At 36.7% G+C, this 15,396-nt stretch overlaps 1 protein-coding gene and 1 long non-coding RNA gene across 3 annotated transcripts in view; one reads left to right on the forward strand and one right to left on the reverse strand.

Moving 5' to 3' along the window:
* Positions 1-11,896, forward strand: part of LOC148045302 (uncharacterized) — a 34,347-nt gene extending 22,451 nt beyond the window's left edge. The window contains exon 2 of the long non-coding RNA XR_015696652.1: positions 11,742-11,896. This is a non-coding gene — a long non-coding RNA (uncharacterized LOC148045302). The remainder of the gene's footprint in view (positions 1-11,741) is intronic.
* Positions 1-15,396, reverse strand: part of NUP155 (nucleoporin 155) — a 34,246-nt gene that overhangs the window by 16,544 nt on the left and 2,306 nt on the right. For both annotated transcript variants that reach the window (XR_015696651.1, XM_087715427.1), the window contains exons 3-18: positions 14,777-14,873; positions 14,486-14,556; positions 13,438-13,530; positions 12,625-12,791; positions 11,758-11,863; positions 11,371-11,444; positions 10,772-10,863; positions 10,569-10,666; positions 9,471-9,623; positions 7,807-7,907; positions 7,183-7,353; positions 5,829-5,939; positions 4,615-4,709; positions 2,986-3,074; positions 1,626-1,688; positions 337-487 (exon numbers count right to left, since the gene is read on the reverse strand). Coding sequence is in view for 1 of the 2 variants with exons in the window: in XM_087715427.1 (XP_087571553.1) it covers positions 337-487; positions 1,626-1,688; positions 2,986-3,074; positions 4,615-4,709; positions 5,829-5,939; positions 7,183-7,353; positions 7,807-7,907; positions 9,471-9,623; positions 10,569-10,666; positions 10,772-10,863; positions 11,371-11,444; positions 11,758-11,863; positions 12,625-12,791; positions 13,438-13,530; positions 14,486-14,556; positions 14,777-14,873 (1,732 nt within the window). In the remaining variant the exon portion in view is untranslated. The remainder of the gene's footprint in view (positions 1-336; positions 488-1,625; positions 1,689-2,985; positions 3,075-4,614; positions 4,710-5,828; positions 5,940-7,182; positions 7,354-7,806; positions 7,908-9,470; positions 9,624-10,568; positions 10,667-10,771; positions 10,864-11,370; positions 11,445-11,757; positions 11,864-12,624; positions 12,792-13,437; positions 13,531-14,485; positions 14,557-14,776; positions 14,874-15,396) is intronic.

Consider the following 15,396-nt stretch of genomic DNA (forward strand, 5'->3'; position numbering starts at 1 on the left):
TGCTTTTAACTAAAACAGACTTCATCCTTAAACTTAAATAGGGCTAGTGGAAGGTGAGTTGGTACCACAAACTGAAGCTGCGACTAAACAATCCGGTTAGGCTGCGCACTGTGTGCAAAACTCACTGTTTCAGAGAAAGGCTCTTATTCCACACCTGGAATGCCACAAACCAGATATATTTCTGGAAAACTAACAGACCATCCTCAAAACAGCCAGATACAATATAATCTAGGTGAAAAACACAAAGTTCTGCTGTTGGTGGAATATTCTGTCCTGGAAGAGTGAGTTTTGCATATCCCTGGTAATGCATTAGATTTAGAAGAAAAGCATACTCACCCTATTATTCGGGAAAAGTATAAGCAGACACCATTGTGCTTTCCAGAATATACGATCTCAGGGCACATCATCCCACTGATTGAAGCGCCAGGCTGAGTCATATGACCAACTGCAGGATATATTGGAGTGGACATGGTAGGAGGCTGCAAACCTGAAATATTAACCCATTATTTAATGGTGCAGTTTAACCTTAATTATATGCTAAGTTATATACTGTATTTTTCGGAGTATAAGACGCACCTTTTTTTCTCAAAAAAGAGGCTGAAAATCTGAGTGCGTCTTATACATCGAATACAGTATTTCTTTGCCTCCCGAAGCCCCGTCCCCTTCACAAAAATGGCCATGCATACTCTTATGGAGGCTTTCAGAGAGCTCCTGGGGGCTGGGGAGGACAGAAATAAGCAAAAAGGGCCGTTTTTTGCCCCCCCCGGCCCCCAGCAGCACTCTATAAGCCTCCATAAGGCTATGCATGCAATGTTTTTGACACAAAAGTCCCATTTTAGCGAAAAACGGGCTGTTTTCTGCTCTTTCTTGCCCTCCCACCTCCCCAGGAGCACTCTGCAAGCCCCCCCAGGGCTATTCATGCCTTTTATTTGAAAAAAAAAGGGCCCGGTTTCATGAAAAACCGGCTGTTTTTCAGAGGTTTGCAGAGTGCAAAAACTTTTTTTTTCCTTTTCCTTCTTTAACTGATGAGAATTACATTGATCAAGTGCTGTGCCAGCAGAATCAGTCTTTAGGTTTGTCAGCGATTTCCTTCTCCAGCACATGGATAAATACACCTAGAAACATCTACCTACCTACCTACTTACCTACTCTCTCTCCCCCTACCTTTCTACTGTATTTCTCTCTATCCCTCTATCTACCTACCTACCTACTCTCTCTCCCTACCTATCTACTGTATCTCTCTCTCTATCACTCTATCTACCTACCTACCTACTCTCTCTCTCTCTCCCTATCTACTGTATTTCTCTTTCTAGTTCTCTCTCTATTCCTTTACCTACCTACCTACCTACACACACTCTCTCCCCCTACCTACCTACTGTATTTCTCTCTCTCTATTTCTCTCTCTATACATATCCCTTTATCTACCTACCTACCTACTCTCTCTCCCTACCTACCTACTGTATTTCTCTTTATTTCTCTCTATCCCTCTATCTACCTACCTACTTTTTTAAAAAATTTGCCTCTTCAAAACCTTGGTGCGTCTTATACTCCGAAAAATATGGTATGGATGTAATATGTTTCAATAACTGAAAGAAGTTATTGAAGAATAAAATAAAATAAAATACCTTGTGCGGGTGTTGCCAAAAAGCTTGGATTAGAGTAGGGGCTACCAGCAGGCAGAGGTGAACCTAATGCATAAAAATCACAAGGAAACCACTTTCTGTCAGACATATGAATGCAACTAATTTCAGGAGATATATCCCAGGGTTAGGAAGTTTTTGAAAAGCACTATTCTCTTTTGCTTTTTAGTATGCCGTCTAGATTTTCCATAGCTTTCCTCCCCAGGAGCATCTTTTAATTTCTTGGCTGCAGTCCCCATATGCTGTGATCTTGGAGCCCAGGAAAACAAAATCTGTCACTACCTTCCTTTCCCCCCCATCTATTTGCCAGGAATTGAGAGGGCAGAGACATCACCCTGCCAACAAAAGTGTGTATAGTCAAGGCTACGGTATTCCCAGTTGCAATGTATGGCTGTGAAAGTTGGACCCTAAGGAAGGCTGAGCACCAAAGAATTGAGGCCTTTGAACTATGGTGCTGAAGAAGACTCCTGTGAGTCCCTTGGACTGCAAGGTGATCAAACTGGTTAGTCCTAGAGAAGATCAACCCTGACTGTTCCTTAGAAGGCCAGATCCTGAAGATGAAATTCAAATACTTTTACCACCTAATGAGAAGGAAGGACTCATTGGAGAAGAGCCTAATGCTGGGAATGATTGAGGGCCAAAGAAGAAGGGGACGACAGAGAATGAGGTGGCTGGATGGTCACCGAAGCAGTCGGCGTGAGCTTAAATGGACTCCAGGGTATGGTAGAAGACAGGAAGGCCTTGAGGAACGTTGTCCATGGGGTCGTGATGGGTTGGACACGACTTTGCAACTAACAACAACAAATTCTTTTTTGAGAAACCCAATCATTCCTTCTCATCCCCAAACGGCCACTATGAAAGCATTGTTTTTGAATTTTAAAGAGATGTGAAAGTTTTTAAACTTTAAAGAGATGACAAAAGTAAAGATGGCAGGAAAAAATCTGTCTTTGCACTGCATGTAGGAAAGAAACAGAATGGAGAGAAAAATTCAATTTGTACAAATCTGTTGATTGCTTTTCCTTTTTAAATGCTTATATGGAGAAGGTATACAAGCAGAGATATGTTAGAGAGAGAGAAAGAGGGAGAAATGAATTTAAGCTTCAATTTTTCTTGCCAAAACAAACACTGCCTATTTCTTCTTCTTTAAAGATGGTAGAGAATTCATTCCTTTTTTCAAAATGGAACAAGAATAAATAGATCCTGATCTCGAGCACTATTACTAATACTTAAAAAGAGAATAAATAAAGATGCTGTAATATAAGATTTAAAAATAAAAAAAACTCCCAACGAGATAAAGAGACACAACATGAACATATAAAGGGTATAAATCATATTTACCACTTACCAGGTAGCAGAGGAGAGCCTAATGTTGTCCCAACATTGCTTGGAGGTGGCAGACTAGAGGGGAACCGCATCTGAGCTTCACCACCATATCTGTGATTGATTAGATGGAAACTCATAATATCGCAACCTATTTTTAGATTTTTTTTAATAGCATCAAAATGAAGCAAATATGATACACTTAAATAAAAAGGCAGATTAGAAAACCTTCATATTACAGAGATCAAGAGCAGTAACATAATTTGCCTGGCTTACTGACAGGAAAAAAAACTCCCAAGGATTTGCTGGAAACTGGGCAGATTCCTTAGACATCTAAAGTGGGCCATCTTAATCAATCCCCATCTCTACTGAGATCAGTAGTGGTGAGTAGCTACAGGCTGACAATGTGGTAATGATGAAGATCTGATATTCATATCCTTCAGATCACATTCCATCTGTTCTGACCTAGTGAAAGTGGGTATGATTGGGGACCAGTCTGCACTGGGAAAAATCCATAGCTGCCATGGAGACTATCGATTTCTGAGCCATATTAGATTCCCATACTCAAAAGAGTGGAAGGCTTAGGGGAATCCAACATTAATCCTTTAATGATAATAAGAAGTACAGATGTACCAGCAACAGCCCCAGCCTTGGGCACAAACACGTGCCATCTGTAGAGCAGGATGCCTGGTATGCCTATCTATAACTGTCTGGTTTGGTTCTGCAACCCAACAAGACAGACACAGACTTCAGAGGATAATTAGAACTGCAGAAAAAACAATTACTACCAACCTGCCTTCCATTGAGCACCTGTACACTACACGAGTCAAAAAGAGGACTGTGAAAATATTTACAGACCCCTCACATCCTGGATATAAATTGTTTCAACATCTACCCTCAAAACAATGCGATAGAGCACTGCACACTAGAACAAGTAGACACTACAGTTTTTTTCTGATAATTTCCTCAACATTGTGAAACTATTTACTAAGTCTACATTACTATTACTATTAATCTTCTCTTTGTTCCTATCACCCATTTCCTCCCACCTATGACTGCATGACTGTAACTTTGTTGCTTACGATTTATATTGTTTCCTAGTATGATTTGATTGCTTATTTTTCCCCTATGGCTATCATTAAGTGTTGTACCTTATGATTCGTGACAAACGTATCTTTTCTTTTATGTACATTGAGAGCTCTTGCACCAAACACAAATTCCTTGTGTGTCCTATCACACTTGGCCAATAAAGAATTCTATTCTATCCTATCCTATCACAAGGGATCACCACCACTACCTTCCCAGATCATAGTGTCATGATAGCAGAAGCACACCAAAATGAGAAATACTTCCCCACCCTCTGTGTATGCTGATTCATGCTAGTCATGATTTTGCTTCCTTCACCAAGTTTTGGAGGCATTTGAACTTATTATATATAGCTCTTGAATTAACTAACAGTGGGCCTCCAACAAAACAGCCCCCAGTTCAATGAGAAGAGTACCATAAAGGAAAAAAAATAGCATGAGAAAGCTATAAAAAAAAAAAAACCAAAATTTTATATACTCCAGCTAGAAGTCAAAGCAATCCAATTTTGTTGTGATACAACAGATTAACTATCATCTCCCATTCTACTGCAAATATGAACTATTTTTACCTGAAAAATGCTCGAGTAGCCCAGCCAGATACTTCTCTATCACAAGCAGCAGAAGAGCAGGCAAGGATTAGGCAAGTAGCACAAGCTTGTTCTACCTGCAAAAATCACCAGTAAATAATAAGATAAAATGATAGATCTATCTTTATACAACAGTTATGTTAAGAATTAAGAGGCATTTTGGTTAGCAAGAAAAAGCCTTCACTCAAGCCTTTGGTGAGGAAGAATGACAGCCCTTAGGTTCATCACACTTACGATCTTTTACCTTGCACTGATTTTAATTACTTTATTATTATGCCCAGTGTCATTGACAGTTAGACCGTATACAAATTTAAACAACAAAAATAACAATACTTTTGAATTCCAAATGACTTCAGTGGGACTCAATGACATTGGAGTGCAAATTGAAACTTTTCTCATCAGGTATAAATAATAGGATTCTTACTAAAATTTGTAAATACCTGGTTGTTTATCCAACTACGCAATGTATTTTGTAAAATATTTTTTATAATTATAGTATATTGGGATAAAAATAAATGAATCTATAGAGGAGAATTAAATGCCTTGCTTGCCTTGCTCTACAAAGTAGACTAATATTTATCGCCAATCTTGTAAGAAGTGTTTAGCTGGCCACAACTGTGGTAAAATAGTATTATTTTCTTTAATAACAAATGTGATATTCAACTGGGCTTGAAAATTACAAATATTGTGGAAAGCATAACACTATTTATAATCTTGTACATTGTGGTGGACTAAAATCCAATATTCTCAGAGCAAGCCCAGGTTTTATATTATAGGAATAAACTAAGCTCTGCTAAAATACTCTCTTGCTTCACAGAACGTACTTCTTTTTTCATTATTTTGTGACTTCAGTCACTTATTTATTTGATATGTGCAAATGCATAAACCAACCACTGTAGTCTATAAATCATAATTCATAGCTTCTGTACATGCAAATCAGATACACTAAGACATCAGTATGGCTTAGGGAGAAGTGAAAGCTACTGGACATTTAATGTTTTAGCAGATAAAGGTACAATAACTGTTTTCATGTACAAGTTAGCTATCTAGGAGGGAAGGTCACAACTATGATTACTAAACCAGCTACAGTAGCAAATATCAGATGGATGGCAAATGTTAAAATCCAGGACAGAACACAGGTCTTGGGAACAATTAACAATGATGTGCGAATCAGCTAAGAAGTTAAGAATTCTTACTGGATGAAGTTTAAAAAATCTTTCAATATCTTCTCCATCCCCTCCTGCATTGCACACAAAGAGATGTCTTAGCTGATCCACTGGTCTGAGTTTATGAAACATAAAACTCCCCTAATGGAAAACAAAAGTAGGAAATGGTTGGAAATTTATATAACATTTTTACAGTTCTTATTCAATTTCAGAAAAATTAGGCACCTCATAATTCCATTTTACAAAACTGGAGAATAATGAGTGCAGCAGAAACATCCTCCACATCAATACAGGTCAACTTGAACCTAATATTAAAACATGCAGCTGTAATACCTAACACTTTGAAACTGAATTACTGACAGTGCTTGCGCGTGCGCACGCACACACACACCTTATGTCTATTTGTTCTGGTCTCACCGGCTCGGGGTTGACTCAGCCTTCCATCCTTTCAAGGTAGGTGAAATGAGGACCCAGACTGTGGGGCTGACTCTGTAAACCGCTTAGAGAGGGCTGGAAGCCCTATGAAGCGGTATATAAGTCTAACTGCTATTGCTATATACCTCTAAACTTTCCCCAATCCTATGCAATTGAGGAACATGTAGAGTTACAAAGCCCAAATCTAATTCTTAAAAGATAAACATTTTCTTTTCTTTTTTTAAAAAAAAAAATCAGTTTATACTATAGACTACAAGCATATTATCTTTATTTTGTACCTATTGTACCCTAAATAGCTAACTATTAAGCAACAGCTATTACATTGAAGGATCTGATAATTTGCAACTCCGACCAAATTTCTTGAGAAATTTGTGAAGCTCAAGGCAGGACATTTTCTTAAATCTAAGTACTTCTGAACAGTTTCAGAAAACATTTGAGAAACAGATCTTAAAAAATCTTAAAAGCCTTCAAAAGGCTAAGAAAATATATAAAAACAGTAACAGGGTACTACTGCAGAAAATTTATAATGTAGATGAGTTCTTGCACATTACACTATTTCTTCCCATTGCATTTCAATTAAGCTAAATGGAAAATGTCAAAACAACTCCATATTGGATCAATAATCACTATGGAACTGTGCATTCTAAATAGTGTGATTAAGTGATTCTGAAAGTGATTCTGAGGAGGACCAGTGTTTCATTTCTTACTATTGAACTTTACATCTTAGTCTTTTATAGCATATGTCAGTGGTCCCCAAACTTGGCAACTTTAAGACTTGTGGACTTCAACTCCCAGAATTCTCCAGCTAGCTCTTCTGGCTGGAGAACTCTGGGAGTTGAAGTCCACAAGTCTTACAGTTGCCAAGTTTGGGGACCACTGGCATATGTAATAGACACACATGCACACAGAGAAAGTTAGATTACTCATAGAAACAGTAAGTACTGCCTACCTGTGCTGACAGTAGAACAAATTTCTTTGGTGGTAACATATGTTGTTGCACAACCATAGGAGAATCTGTTATTGGAATTAATTCTTTGTTCAGTGGTGTTACAATCTTAGGAACATTTTGTTCATCTATGGCAGCAAGTGCCCAAGAATGCCCATCGACAGCTGTTTTTGTCTGAAACAAAATGTAAAGCATGACGTACATTCCAATTGTTTAGTCTGCCCAAAGTGAATTCATTTATTTATTAAATTTATGTCACACATCTCACTATCCAAGGTGAATCTAGACACTGAATCCAGATCAATAGCTCTTAATAGATGTATTTTTCTTCACCTTCTTGAAGCTCCTTTTAAACCAGAACTGAATCAAAAGACCTTTTCAACAGGCAATAGTCAACAATCACAGACACACACATTAGTATTAGCAATGAGCAAAGCTGTTCATAATCTGGCATGTGGCTACTACGCTGTAAGAAAGTTAATGTTAAAAAGGTGCCAATGAATTAGAGCAGAAGGAAAACTTAAATAAACAACCAAATTAAGAAAGATCAAGATGAAAGAAAATGCTAAGTTCTCTGTTACAAATGTTGCTTTCAAAATAACAATGAAGCACAGAATGAAAAATTACCTGGGTTTCCATCATTGGTTTTTGGAAAGGGAAAGAATCGTGATTAATACACCACAGGATATCATTATCTTCATTTTCTGAAGCAGCCATAAGGAGAATACCTGGCAAGAAAATAATATTTAGTTTTACATAGGAAAAAGAGAAATCTACTATGCCAAGGTAGTATTTAGTATTCCTCTAATTATTAAATGAATTATCCAGTTTTGCTTTTATTTAACTCTGACTTCCCATACCAAATTATCTCCAACTTTTTAAATATAAAAATTCCTATTTCTGATTTCTAACTATTAAAGATCCTCTACTCTGCAGAGAGAAAAGCTGCATTCTTCACTGAGCCTGTACTGTACCAGATTATACTATAGAATGACAATTAAATGCAGATTCATCACTTAAACATTATCAAATATTTTTCTGTGCACAGCTATATTTATAATCTTGTAAGATGATGAGTGCTGAAAACTTTTGAGAATTTGTACACTTAGTTGTAAACAAATAGGCTTGATGTTCTTCATATAAGAATTTTGGACTGGATGCAAAAATGAGTTACCAGTACAAGGATGTGAATGGGTTTAGATTTAGTACAATTTGTTTTTATAGCCCTTCTCTTCTATTACTCTTTTCCATACTTTCCATAATGCTGCTTGCATTGAAAAAGAACAATTTAATACACGTGTATGTGTATATAAGGATTTTGGGATTTTTCATTGTGACCTCATCCGTTTAATTTCTCAAAATGTGATAGATTCAAATACTGAAATTATTTTTTTTCCCTTTCTAAGACAAAATAGTTACTTTACAGGGGCTGGTAACTTGCGGCATGTACCCCACTCCAATATTTTATCTGATTTTAATGTGGTTTTCTCCCCAACATTTCAAAAATTGAAATGGAAAACCTCTACTTTTTTCATCCTTGATCCCACTCCCAAGCAACGTAAATTCCCATAATTGAACAAACTACTTTCCTGCTAAATGTCAATTTGGGGAAGTTGTAATATTTTTGCTCCAAAGATGGTCTGTTCTCACTCCACAATTTGCTTTCTTAAATACTATACAAGGATACATTTAAAAAGAAACTTAAAAAGTTAGCTCCACACTTTCAAAGATATGCCCAGAAAGCTTTTTGTTTAGAGATGCTCAAGTAATGAGAAACAATTCCCACCCCCCACCCCCCGGCTTCAGTTCAAAAGAATGTTTCTGCCAAGCAGAGAAGCACGACAAAAACTTGAATTGTTCTGGATTCAGGCGAAAAAAAGTTTGGACAGTTTTTGTAGGAAGAGGAGGCCTACTTTACCATCCCCACTGAAGCCCACAAGCATCATATTCAAGCAGCTTGCCTACACCGCCCTCCTCTCTCCAGCCTTCCAGTGACTTTTGGTTTTTCTACTGCCGCACCATCAGTATTCCAGGATTGTTCTGTTCTTGCTCTGCCCCCAAACCTTTGTCTCAGGGACATATCTGGGGCAAAGATTTAAGCCTGAACAAGGACCACAAGAAATTAGTTTTCCATGTTTGGAGTGGTTTGTGCATGGCATCTTTTGCACACTCTTATGACTTTATTGTTAAGAAGGGCAGGAGGTTGTATTGAGGTCCCAGTCCTTCAAATGTTATTCACCCCTGCTCTACTTGATTTACAAAAATGAACATTTGCCACCTGCAACATTTACCTTTGCTATATAAAGCTCGGTGAACCTTTGACGGCTTTTCCACATTAGAAGCTGCAGAAAATCCCGGAGGCAGGCGGATATGAATCAATGTTAAAGTTGAAGGCCGAGCAAAAGGATGCTTAAATGGACATACACTAAAATACATCCGTACACCTGCAGGAAAAAAAGATGCAATTGTTAAGTAGTAATGCTAATAGATTTGACAGAAATATGTAAGCTACAGAGATTTATATAATTAACGGCTTTCATAACTTTAATAATGCAGAGATGAGATGTGCATCTACATCCTGTTGTGACAGATTAGGTAATTATTTTTCACTCTTTAAAATATACAAAGTACACAGTTGTTATGTGGATTGTAGCAGGGTGAAGAAAGAAATCAATTACACAAAGGTAAAGAAAGATCAAAGTTGTATTAGGTATTTTTTGAAAGTTGTTACAGAGAAAGGCTGAGGGAGATACCTCATATTATCAAGAACGGCCCAAGTCATATGTTGAACAGATGTTGGAACACAGCACCTCTAAACAGCTGGAACCATTCTTGCGATTTCTGCTGAAATACCCAATAGTCACTGCAGAACTTTACTTTATGGCCACAGTTTAGCTTAAGCACCATTTCTTTAACTGAGCTTCCTGCCTCCATGTCTTGCTAGGTCTTTTTTTCCCCCCTCTCAAAATTAATTCACTGTATCTCTGTTTCTTCTAGGTGCCTTGCCACTTAACTTGTGCAAGAGTGTGTTAATGTAGCATTACAGTAAAATACAATTAGCTCATCTGATCATATTTCCTGTCTGGCCTACCTAGTAAGACTGTCATAAATCTTGCAAGTCTGAAAGTACAATTCTTCTGTTGTTTCCTTTAGAGCCCAAGAAACTAGGCAAGGTCTTCTCAGAGCCCCTTGCCCTGCCCATTATCCAGCTACAGGCTACAGCATTTCTTATCTAATTGTTCCCTAGGCAGGGTTGCTTGGCCATTTCCCCAAGGTCTTTCCCACATAGCATTACAATAGCCAACCCAAGTAAGATGTAAGAGCCTTACAAATGCTATACTATTCACAATCACATGCTAGACCAATAAGATAGGATACTGAATTCCTACCTGCATGACTGACTGCCAGTAACTGACAATCTATAGACTCAGAATTTTCAATCACTGCAATCTGGACAATTGGTTTAAACACAGAACGGTCGATGGTCCTAAGAAGAATTCAAAAGGGCACCTGAAGTATTTTGTGAAAACAAAATCATCTCAAATAAAACAGTTGGGTCTGTAAGCACATCTTCTTAGGTCACATAATTTACCTGGCAACCCTTCCAGCTGCAGACACAATAGCATTCTGAGAAACAGAAGCAACTCTCACCATCCCTTGGCCATCGGAACCTAAATCATAAACCTGTAATTTAATTATATTGTTTTTAGTGGATTTAAAATAAAATCGTCTATCATTAATTCCATGCTGCAAAGTGTTGCTTGTATATAGTACTCAACAGAAAGGCAGAATCCATGCTACATGGCCCAATGGAGGAAAGTACGTGAGAGGTTCTTGAATTAAATGCATGCAGGGGTGAAAGAACAAGCATGGGTACTATTAAAAAAAAACAAAAACAGAACCAAAGGAAAGGGAACATTCAGGATTAAGGACACAGCAAACATGGCATTGTTGTACTGCAGGGAAGTCTTGCAAATGAACAGTCAAGCGATGGGAAGAGCATAATAAAAATATATAAAAAGCATCAGGATGGATAGTAGAAGTGCCTGAAGCAAATGCATACGGTGTATACATTTCTACCCTCAATTCTGCATTAGTTTCAATGGAATTTAGGCATAAAAACAACATGCACTGTGTTGACAATGTGTAACATAAGAAACCATGAACAATCAGAATATCTAAAAGTCATACCTGTATCACCCCTTTTTCAGAGCGTGTATATAAAATGTTTCGGGAGTTGTCAATGGCTATTTGAACAACGGGGTCTATAAAATTAATTTTAAAATTCAGAATTATTTGTTGAAGACCTAGAACTTATTTGGAAAAAAAAATTATAACATGAATTGCTTCGCTTTTCTAAATCAACTGCATAGCAAGTCTGAAAAAATATCCAAACTCAGAATCATTATCCAAAGATTTTAGTTTTATTATGTTAAAACCAATTAAACTGTTATATAGTAATAATTTAGGATGTAAAATAAAATCAGTTAATTGGACCAGATGGGCCATACATATTATTGTGTTGTCGACACAAGTATATTTATGCTTTATTGTTACAATAGATTATTCATCACCTACCATCTTCTGAAAATGTGAACTGCAGTAAAGATGGAACAAGAAAAGAAAGAGTGCTCTTCGAGTGATTGATCTTCCTACAGCGCTGACTGAACCAGCCTGCTTCTGCCTACAAAAATAAATTTTCATTAGCTACAAACAAGCATGCAAATCCGTGGATTATTTTATTAATTTATTCAGTAATCCCAATTGTTGCAAAAAGCAAATGGTAATTTTAAACAAGGTAAATCAAAATACTTTTAACCAAGGCTGATCCAAAAATCCTTTGAAGGTATACAAAATAGAATTGCACACTTTGCGTGTTGTGCTTCTCTTTTGGACTCTGCATAAGAAGTTTAATATTTGTGAATTTAAACCATGAAGGCCATTAAATTTCTATTCAAAGCTTCAATAGCTTGTCATCTCTGCTTAAGTAGTATTTTTTCTCAGTTGGGAGGTGTAGATTCTTTCTTTTTTTAAAAAAAACAACTTCGTTACATTTCAAGATAAAAAAACTACAATCAAGAAAAAGGAGAGTTCATTCCTATCAAAGATGTTTTCAAGCCTGAAGTTTATAATTTTATAAATCCATATTGTTACTTCCACATATCTAATCCTCTGTATATGTGATAATATTTGTACAAGAAAAAGCAGTTTAATCTCTGTGAAATCTATTAGAGCAACTATTGATATTAAATACACTTCTAAATGTTTTGCAGTTGACAAAAGTCTAAAGATTAAGCATAAAATCACTGAAAAGTTTACTGATGATAATCTCTTAGCACTGTCCATTGCAATAAAAAAAATACTCCAACCTTTCTCCTAGGATCCTTAAAAATGCAGTAATTCCTCGCTTTAAACTGAAGAAATGTAACTTCAAACTTGACTTACCTGGTAAGCAACTTCATACAGACAACCATCCTTGCCAGACATAAAAATGCGCCCATTTTCAGCAGAGGTTATAGTCAGCAGATAGGTGTTATCAGTAGGAAGTGAATAAAGGGGGTCAGGGAGAAGCTGCATTCCACCAGACATGCTATCATTCAGGGTTCCAGCGCCTGATGAGACAAAATAAATTATTATTGTTTGGCTTGTTTAAACTCCTTCATACCGCAGTAAAGTTATTTTAAAAACCACCAAGAATCTCATCTATGCACTAGAAATTATTAAGTCTTATTTTCTCTCAGTAATCCACTGAAAAGTTAGAACACAAAACCATAGGGCTGCAAGGGACTTCAGAGGTCTTCTAGTCCAACCATTAAGCCTACAGGAACAATTTTAAGATCAACGTCTGTGTTAACACACACATTTTCATGTATCAGATCCAATGCTAAAGGCAGCAACATTTAATTCAAAAGAAGCCAAAACAGCCCTATGGATAGTATGTATCTTCCTCAAGGCATGGGAATTTCAGCATTCTGCATAGTATCTTAGTTGTTCCTAACACAGAGCTCTGATGGCATTCCTGGGATCTGTTGGAGCCATTCTCCCAGATTAGAACTCGCAGTTCTGAATGCTTCCTACTTACCACTGGGACCACTTTGGCCTTTACTTTCCACATACTCTCTAGTTCCTCTTTCAAAACCCGATACTTCTCCAAATTAATATGAATGGATGGATGAATGGATAGATAGACAGATAGATAAAATTTATATGGCTGCCCATTTCTGGGTGGCGTACAGAAAGGATATACCTTCAACCTACCTGCTTGCAAGGTAGTATAGCTGAGTCCTAAAATTACTATATCCACAGGAGTAGCTAAAACCAGCAAGTGCCGTATATGTGGCTGAAAGATGCCTGTGAATAAATATATACATATATATAAGAAAACGTGTCCATATACTGATTTTTCACTAATAAAAATATTATTCAAATCTTTAAATAAATAGTGGCCTTTTAAACAAAATTAAAAAGAGGACCCACATACTGCACACTGGTTTGAGGAACAGAACTTTCATAACACCTGGTAGTCTGAAATAGAACTTCAAGTCTTGTAACTATTATTTTTCTATCCTGAGGGAGATCCCTGTAATCAAACTTCAATCAGGGTGATTTACAGGACCATGCAACTCCTTTAAAAGAGGCACACTGCAATGCATGGGAGTGTTTAAAAAGCCTTTTTTTTCCACCAGTCTAGTTTGTATGACTGCTTGGAAAGCTGCTATCAACTACTTCCATATGCACATATGCTTTTAACCCCTTTGCTTTGAAACATATGTAAAGAAGGCAACTGGGATAAGCTTACGAAGCAGACACACACAAGCCTGAAGGGATGGGTTTGCTTTAATGATTAGAAGAGAAGCATTGAAAAGTGTCTGTTTGAAAGGATTTGTGCCGCTCTATTAATGTATACAGTACTATCAAAAGTTCACATGACATGGTGAACAAAGCTTAAGGCTTCTTTGGAAATACCTGCTTGAAGCTGCTGGCTTTTTTTTTGCGCATGAACAGAGCTGCAGAATTATCCCTATTAGTTCAGCCTGGTTTGGCACTTCCAAATGTGCTGTACGGCTTGCTCTGGGCAGAAACTAGAGAACACCCCCTTCCCCTTCACACTCACAAAACCAACAAACCATGGTGTCTTTATATTGTTCTTGCTACTTTCAAATATGTAAAAAACATGCTTATAACATGGAAGATACTCTGCCAGCTGTGTTTCCATGTTCAGGAGAAGACAAAACTTCTCTCAAAAAATAAGAACACTCCATTCTCTGCCCTGTCCCTTTATGGGCTTGTTTATATAATCCTTTACCTGCTTTTGGTTTCACCAATCCAACTGCAAGAATGGTTTCACTGAGACCATCAAAATAAGCAAGGTCTCCCCTGTAAAAAGCAACACACACAAAAAAGCTGTATTAAAATATAAGAGATTTAGGACATATTTCTCAAGGAACTTGAACTGATAAGTGTAACATTTTGATATTTATGCAGATCGTAAATACACACCACAGTAAATTTTTAGTTGAATATCTTGTGTGTGTGTACGTAAACATGTACACAATATATACATTCATGGCAAGATACAAATTCTTTATCTACATACCCATCTTCATAATTCCACATAAAGATGTCACTATCGATGGTAAGCCATGCCCTACTGATCTCAGGAAACACTCCCATCATACAATTACACTGCATATCTGAAATACCAAGATTTAAGGAATAAATATATGGAACTTAGAAGACTTTGCCTGATATAAGAAGAGATCAGGGAAACTATATAAATCCAGATTGCAATATTGTGCTGGGCACTCAAACCTGAGAATACAATTTTATGCTACACATATGTTCAACTGCTAAGAGTTTTAACATTATGTGGCACAAATTTAAATAAAAGTACTTTTTAAAGTCTATTCCAGTGAAAGAAAAATTATCCACAGGACAAAATGTCTTATTTTTAACTATATTTTTTTTAAAAAATTACCCATATTTCAGTTCTTCAAAATTAATAAAAGCATACTTTTCTAATATATTTTTCAAACTTTTGAGATAAAATTTGTGTCATTTTCAAATAAAATGTTTTCCATAAAATAAACATTTACAACAAAAAATGTTCTCTTATGTTTATGTAAACTACTATTGCAAACACTATAAGATTTCTTTACATAGGGTAAAAAGTATTGGCAGTGGCTTTATGTATGTTTAATTCTAAAAAATTGAAAA

The sequence above is a fragment of the Thamnophis sirtalis genome, unplaced genomic scaffold, assembly GCF_051295495.1.
Source record: "Thamnophis sirtalis isolate CommonGarterSnake01/CBP01778 unplaced genomic scaffold, rThaSir2_p1.2 scaffold_5, whole genome shotgun sequence".
In the NCBI taxonomy this organism is placed as follows: Eukaryota; Metazoa; Chordata; class Lepidosauria; order Squamata; family Natricidae; genus Thamnophis; species Thamnophis sirtalis.